The sequence below is a fragment of the Dryobates pubescens genome, chromosome 28 (assembly GCF_014839835.1).
Source record: "Dryobates pubescens isolate bDryPub1 chromosome 28, bDryPub1.pri, whole genome shotgun sequence".
Taxonomy (NCBI): Eukaryota; Metazoa; Chordata; class Aves; order Piciformes; family Picidae; genus Dryobates; species Dryobates pubescens.
This window is the reverse complement of record NC_071639.1, coordinates 9146357-9153226: the sequence shown is the minus strand read 5'-3', so window position 1 is coordinate 9153226 and position 6870 is coordinate 9146357. Positions and strand designations below refer to the sequence as shown.

Here is a 6870-nt window from a genome sequence, read left to right as displayed (position 1 = left end):
TGTGGCGTGACAAGGAGCAGCCTGGTAACTGGTGGGCTGAAGAGTTTGGTCAAGGGGTTAAATCCTGTGTTTGCACTTCATGTTCAAGGGTTTGGGTTAGAAAGCAGAGATAGCTGTCCAGGTTGCCATGTGCTGGGACTTGACACAGGGAGTGTACACATATTCCAGATTTCCTGCTGGTCCAGATACCCTATAGAAGAACTTAAGGAACTAAGCATCTAGAATATCAGTCAAGGTGTTTCTCTCTCTCTCTCTCTTTTTTTTTCTTTCCTTTTTTTTTCTTATTTTAAAGTTGTAAAACATCAAAATGGTGAAAAAAAACATCTCAAAGGCAGAATGCAAAGCATACACTGTCAAAACTCCCACAGTCACTGTGAAATTTTTCAGTAACACTATTCTGAAGTTCAGCTGTAGCTATGGTGGAAAGCAAAACTCAATATGCCCACGCAGGTGAAACTGCATATACCCCGGCAAGATGGAGAGATGACTTTTGATTGTGAGTGTGGACTCCTGTCAGGGTCTTCCAGTGTGTCTTCTCGGGTGATCTGCTGTATCAACCGGTGTGCAAATAAAACAAACAGCCAAAACCCCAAACCAAACCACGACCAAAATCACGATCTGCTTAACATCCAGACTTAAAGGAGCAGAGAAAGCATGACGTGTGGAGTCCTCTCGGGAAGCGGAGGTGGTTCAGGCAGAAGGAAGCTGTCCGGCTGTCCGTGCCGCACGGTCCCGTTCCGTCACGCCGCCAGGTGAGCCCTTCGCAGCCTTCTCCGTGCCTTCTGCCGCCGCTGTCCCATGCCTGCCTGCGGGGGGAGGCAGGCGAGGCACCCCCTCACCCATACCTGGGGCCCCTCCCGGCCCCCCGAGCCCAGCCCAGCCCAACCCAAGCCCGCACGGCCGCAGGTAACGCCGGGCGCCGCCAAGCAGCCGCTGCCACCCACCCCGGCAGTCGCCAGGGAAACTAGCCCCGGCGAGGGAGCCCCGGGGCGCGGCGGCGGCACCCCCCGCCCCTGTCGTGGGCGGTCACCCCCTCAGCGCAGGCCCCAGGCTAGTGCGGTTGTTGCCGGTGCGGGATGCGCGGGTGGGTGCGAGGAGCAGCACGGCGGGGGAGCGAGAGGCCCCTGCGGTGGGATCGGCGGGGCGGGCGGCGGCCGAGACAAAGGGAGCGACGGCTCTCGGCGACGGGGAGCTGTGCGTGAAAGGCGGCGGGGCGAGAGGGAGAGGCTCCATCTCCCCCCTAAAAAAAACCCAACAACCCACAACAAAAAAACCCCAGCCAGCCAACCAAATGCCCCCAGGAAACGACATATTCCCTTGATCTGTTGAAAATAACCGTCTGCCCTCGCCAGGGTTGCCGAAACACCGTGGCGGCCGCACAAAGCCCCCCGGCCTCGCAAGCCCCCCGTAATCCACGGGGAGAGGGAGGCGGGCGGCTAAACTGACCCCCCCCACACACACCCTGCCCCGCTCCGCTCCGTAGCCCTTCGTTATCGGCATGACTTTAACATCCTTGTTTATAAACAAGAGGCGTTTGGAGATTACCCGAGTTTGGGAAACGATCGTTCTGACGTTGGTTTCTGCTCCTTAAAAGGGGGTGGGAAGGTCGGGGAGGGGGTGGGGGGAGAGGTGGGGGGGGTGGATCTGGGCCAGCCATTCCCGCATCACAGCCAGGAGGGAGCCAGCACCCTGCACCCGCTGCCCCCACCCCCGAGAAAGGAAATCAATCAGATCCGTGATATTTCCCCCACCCCATGGCTGCTAAGCGGTCGAGATCACCGTTAATTCGCGTGCATTAGGTTCGGGTTACATCTTATTCGAGGGTTTAAATTCCACGTAAATACATACTCGGGGCTGGGGTTTGGGGAAGCGCGAACGGTTTCCTGATAATGTCGAATCGCCCACTACTTGAGTGCATGGAAATGTGATCTTGAAATGGGTCACCGCCTCAGAAAATACTTTAAAAACACAATTCAGGAATAATCAGACAGTAGAATTTAATTAGAGCCGTAGGCTAATCGCAAAATATTTTATTCCAAGCCAAATATCTCTATGGGGGAAGGGGCTGTTTCTGCTTCGGCAGCGGCTCCTGCTGCCGCTGCTTTAGCGTTGGCAACATCTGGCCTACAGACCTACTAATTTCGACTCGTGATCTCGTTCGGCGAAACCCGATCTACGTGGTTCAAATACCTTCCAAATTGAGGGCGATTTAACAATCGCGACCAATTAAACCCGAGGAAGAAAAGAAGGAAAAAAGCGAAGGGGAAAAAAAAAGAAACAGAACCAGAAAAAGGCAGCAAATCCCCTCCTTCCCTCTCTCTTCCCCCACCCCCGGCTCGCACACACTATCTGTTGCTCTCTCACGGCGGCAGCGGGTGGGGGCGGGCGGCGGGGCCGGGCCGGGCCGGACTCACTCACACTCGCACTCACACTCACCCGCACGCCCCTCGCACCATTGTCCCTGCCCGCCCGCCCCGCTTTCTTGGGGTGTTTTGTTCGCTGCCCGGCGCGGGGCTGAGCGCGCCCGCCCGCGCCGCGGCGGAGCGGCACATTCATTATCGGCCGGGGGCTGATTTCAAACCGCTGCCATCGCGGCTCCATTGTTCGCCGGGCGGCCAGGCCCCGCCCCCCTTTGTGTGGCGCGGCGGCGATTGGCCGGCGCCGGGCGGAGGGCTGCCGTCAGCGCTCGGGAAGCCCATTCATCTGTGCACTTGGGCGTTGGACTCCGCATCTTATTAGCAACCAGGGAGATTTCTCCATTTTCTCCTTGTCTACAGTACGGCTACAAATCTGGGATTTTTTATTACTTCTTTTTACTAAACTTGGGCTCCTTTTTTTTTTTTTTTTTCCTCGACTTTTTCCTCCCTTTTTTCCCCCTCCCTCCTGTGCTGCTGCTTTTTGATCTCTTCAACTTTAAATTTTTTAAAAGGAGTGCATTATAATCGGTTCTGTTCTCTCTTCTCTTTTTTTTTTTTCCCCCTCTGGTGTGTGTGTGTGTTGCTGCTGCTGCTGGTCGCCCAGTATTTATACCAACCCAACGCTCTTTGTTTCCCCTCCTTTTGGATCTGTTGAGTTTCTTTGTTGAAAAAGACAGCATGGGTGCCCAGTTCTCCAAGACCGCTGCAAAGGGCGAAGCCTCCGCCGAGAAACCTGGGGAAGCAGTGGCTGCATCTCCATCCAAGGCGAATGGACAGGTAAAAAAAAAAAAAATGAAAAAAAAAAATTAAACCTCCTCCTTTTTTTAAGCCAACTTCGACGGACTCTCTTTCGCATCCTGTTTTAATTCTTCCTTTGATGCCTCAGTGGCACATTCAATGGAGAATACGGTCGATCCTTTTATCTTTGCAACTCGAGGCAAAGGAATGATTTCTTTGTTGTTTATTTAATTTTTTTTTTTTACACGGGCTCGGCTTTGAGAGATTTGTTCCTTTATCTTTCCTGCGGGGAGTGGGGGGGAGGGGGTACATATTTTCTCCTTTTATTTTTTTTTCCCTTTTAAATCCCTCGTGTACTATGGTGAAGTGTCCCAATGGCTCGTAAACGGATCTTACACCGCTCAGCTTTTCTGCCCGCTTAACCTCCTTCTCCCGACGACGTTCGGTGCTTTAGCGCGGCACGCCTCTCGCGGTAGCAGCCTGGCTGTCTAGTATCGGGGGGCTCGACCCACCCGGCATGGGGGGCTCGGCGGCAACGCGGGGACGGGAACCCTCTCGGGCGGGAGCATGGATCGGGGGCTGCGCCGCCCGCCGCAGCTCCGCCGAGGGGTCTCCAGCCGTGGGGTACGGCATTCTGTCACCTCCCCAGCCGTCCCCCTCTCCCGACGCGTGAGCCAGCTGCCGGACTGGCTGTGCCCCCCGCTGCCCCGCGCAGCAACAGCGGCGTTGTTGCGGGCAGGCACCCCCCGCCGCCCCCGCAGCTGCCGCCCGGGGCAGCCAGCCGCGCTCCGGGCGCCTGCAAGATGCAAATGTAAAAGGGAGGGGGGAAGGGTGAGGGCTGGGGGCGCCGCACCGCCCGGACAGAGAGGGGCAGCGGCAGGAGGGGGGCCGGGGCCCGGAGAGCTTTGTTCGCCTTCCCCGCCCCGCGCCGCCGCCGCGGCTGGACGGGGCGCGCCGGGGGCGGGGGTGCGCGGCGCGGCGGCCGATGCGTGGAGTTGTGGCGCCCTCTGGCGGCCGCCGCCTGTTCCGCCGCTGGGGGCGCTCGTCGTGGCCCGCCTCGGTCGACTCGGGGCGGCGGACGCCTAAGGGGTGTAAATGGCGGAAACAGAAAACGGGCGAGGAAAGGCCGCTGGGATGGGAGGGCAGCGGCGCCCCGTGTTCCCTCACTCTCTCGGCACCGCCGGTAACGCCCGTCGCTGTCTTGCAGGAGAACGGCCACGTGAAGGTGAACGGCGACGCCTCCCCCGCGGCGGCGGAGGCGGGCAAGGAGGAGGTGCAGGCCAACGGCAGCGCGCCCGCCGAGGAGACGGGCAAGGAGGAGGCAGCCTCGTCGGAGCCCGCCTCCGAGAAGGAGGCGGCTGAGGCGGAGAGCACCGAGCCGGCCTCCCCAGTGGAGGGCGAGGCCTCCCCCAAGACTGAGGAGGGCGCAACCCCCTCGTCCAGCAGCGAGACCCCGAAAAAAAAAAAGAAGCGCTTTTCCTTCAAGAAGTCCTTTAAGCTCAGCGGCTTCTCCTTCAAGAAGAACAAGAAGGAGGCCGGCGAGGGGGCCGAGAGCGAGGGCGGCGCCGCCGCCGCGGCAGAGGGCGGGAAGGAGGAGGCGGCGTCCCCTGAGGCGGCGAGCAGCGAGGAAGGCAAAGCCTCCGCCGAGGAGGCCTGCGCGACAGCCGCCGGCAGCGGCGAGGCGTCGAAGGAGGAAGCGGGGGACTCGCAGGAGGCCAAATCGGACGAGGCCGCCCCCGAGAAGGCGGCGGGAGAAGAGGCCCCGGCAGCGGCGGAGGAGCAGCAGCAAGCAGAGGGGAAAGCTAAAGCGGCGGAAGAGGCGGCGGGAGCCGGCGCCGCTACGAGCGAGGCAGGTAGCGGCGATCAGGAGGCGGCCCCCGCGGAGGAGCCGGCGCCGGCGCGGCAGGAGCCCCCCTCCGAGAGCAGTCCGGAGGGACCCGCCGCCGAGTCGGCGGAGTAAGCGCCACCGCCGCCCCTCGCCGACGGACTTTTTCTTCCCCCCTGTTTGTTTGTTGGAGTGGTGCCAGGTACTGGTCTCGGAGAACTTGTCTACAACCAGGGATTGATTTAAAAGATGTCCTGTTTCTTTTTTTTCTCTCCCCTCGCAGCTCCCATCTCAAATCGTTGTGTGTTGCCGCCATTCCAACGGGCGGAGGGGGGCCCTCCTCCGCCCTCCTCCTCCTCTCCTCCCAACCCTCTATATTTTGGGGTTCGTTTTAAATTTTTTTTTTTGTTTCTTTAAGAATTTTTTTTTTATTATTATAAATTTTTTTTTTTCATCAGTATTAATGTTTTGGTTTTCGTTGCTTCGGGTTTAGTTTGTTTTGCTTTGGGGTTGGGTTGGGATTTGTTTGTTTGTTTTGATTTTTCTTTCTTTTTTTTTTTTTTTTTTTTCCCTCCCCCTTGAATGTTTTGTTTGGGGCTTTTTTGGGGGTTTGTTTTTTCGGTCGTATTTTGCAACTCTCTTCGTATTGTAAAACTTTTTTCCCGGTCGGTCTATGGACGTGCCCATATATGAAGGAGATGGGTGGGTCAATAAGGGATAACAAATGAAGTGACAGGGGCCGCAATGGGGAACCTGGGGCGCGCTCCGCCCTGCCAGAAATGATGTTAAGGGGTTAGTCCTTTTTTTTTTTCTTTCATTTCTTTCTTTCTTTTCTTCTTTTTTTTTTTAAACCTTTTTTTTTTGTTTTTTTAAGAAAAAAAAAAGAAAGTTATTACGATGTATTTTGTGAGGCAGATGTTCTATAAGGTTTACAACACTACAAGTCTTGATTAAGAAGGAAAGGAAAAAAAAGGAAAAAAACACAAAAAAAAAAATTAAAAAAAAAAATCAATACCCAGATAAAGAGATCATAGTCTTAGGAATTCATTTAAACCATAGGAACTTTTCACTTATCTCATGTTAGCTGTATCAGTCAGTGATTAAGTAGAAATACGAGTTGTATAGGCTTTATTGTTTATTGCTGGTTTATGACCTTAATAAAGTGTAATTATGTATTACCAGCAGGGTGTTTTTAACTGTGACTATTGTATAAAAAAAAAAAAGAGGAAAAAAAAACAAAAAAAACTTTCAAATCTTGATATCCAGAAGCACATGAAGTTTGCAACTCTTTCCACCCTGCCCATTTTTTTGTTTGTTTGTTTTTGTTTGTTGTTTTTTTTCTTTTGTAAAACTGCAGTCATCTTGGACCTTTTCAACACCGATTTTAAACTCAAAACCAAGCTGTGATAAGTGGAATGGTTACTGTTTATACTGTGGTATGTTTTTTTTTTTTGATTACAGCAAACAATGCTTTCTTTTCCAGTTGTCTTTGAAAATAAAGGAAAACTCTTCAGATGCAATGGGGTTGGTTTTTTTTTGTTTGTTTTGGTTTGTTTTTGGGTTGTTGTTTTTGGTTTGGTTTTTTTTTTGGTGTAGCATCTTGTCTATCATGTTTTTGTAAATACTGGAGAAGCTTTGACCAATTTGACTTAGAGATGGAATGTAACTTTGCTTACAAAAATTGCTATTAAACTCCTGCTTAAGGTGTTCTAATTTTCTGTGAGCACACTAAAAGCGAAAAATAAATGTGAATAAAATGTATAATTTGGTTGTCTTTCTTTTATGGATACTCTGGTAGCTTAAAGGGACTAGCCCATATTGCCTAAATTTGTACAGAGAAAGTCATGTGTGCTGTTAAGCACTAACTTTGCAAACTACCTTCCCAGGTCC

General features: G+C 53.6%; 1 protein-coding gene across 3 annotated transcripts; it reads left to right on the top strand.

The window, feature by feature from the left end:
- The first annotated feature begins 349 nt into the window (after positions 1-349).
- MARCKS (myristoylated alanine rich protein kinase C substrate) lies at positions 350-5381 on the top strand. 3 transcript variants are annotated; one of them, XM_054174019.1, is made up of 3 exons: positions 350-752; positions 3022-3194; positions 4363-5381. In XM_054174019.1, the coding sequence occupies exons 2-3, from the start codon at positions 3096-3098 to the stop codon at positions 5113-5115; spliced, it is 852 nt and encodes a 283-aa protein (XP_054029994.1). In that variant the 5' UTR covers positions 350-752; positions 3022-3095; the 3' UTR covers positions 5116-5381. The 3 variants fall into 3 exon arrangements, with proteins under 3 accessions (XP_054029994.1, XP_054029996.1, XP_054029993.1); XM_054174021.1 differs by lacking the exon at positions 350-752 and adding an exon at positions 2682-2776; XM_054174018.1 differs by lacking the exon at positions 350-752 and having other exon boundaries at positions 2682-3194.
- The last annotated feature ends 1489 nt before the right edge of the window (positions 5382-6870 follow it).

Coding starts and splice junctions, on each gene's coding strand:
- MARCKS (XM_054174019.1), top strand. CDS start 3,096: ATGGGTGCCCAGTTCTCCAAGACCGCTGCAAAGGGCGAAGCCTCCGCC. Junction 3,195..4,362: donor CATCCAAGGCGAATGGACAG/GTAAAAAAAAAA, acceptor GCTGTCTTGCAG/GAGAACGGCCACGTGAAGGT.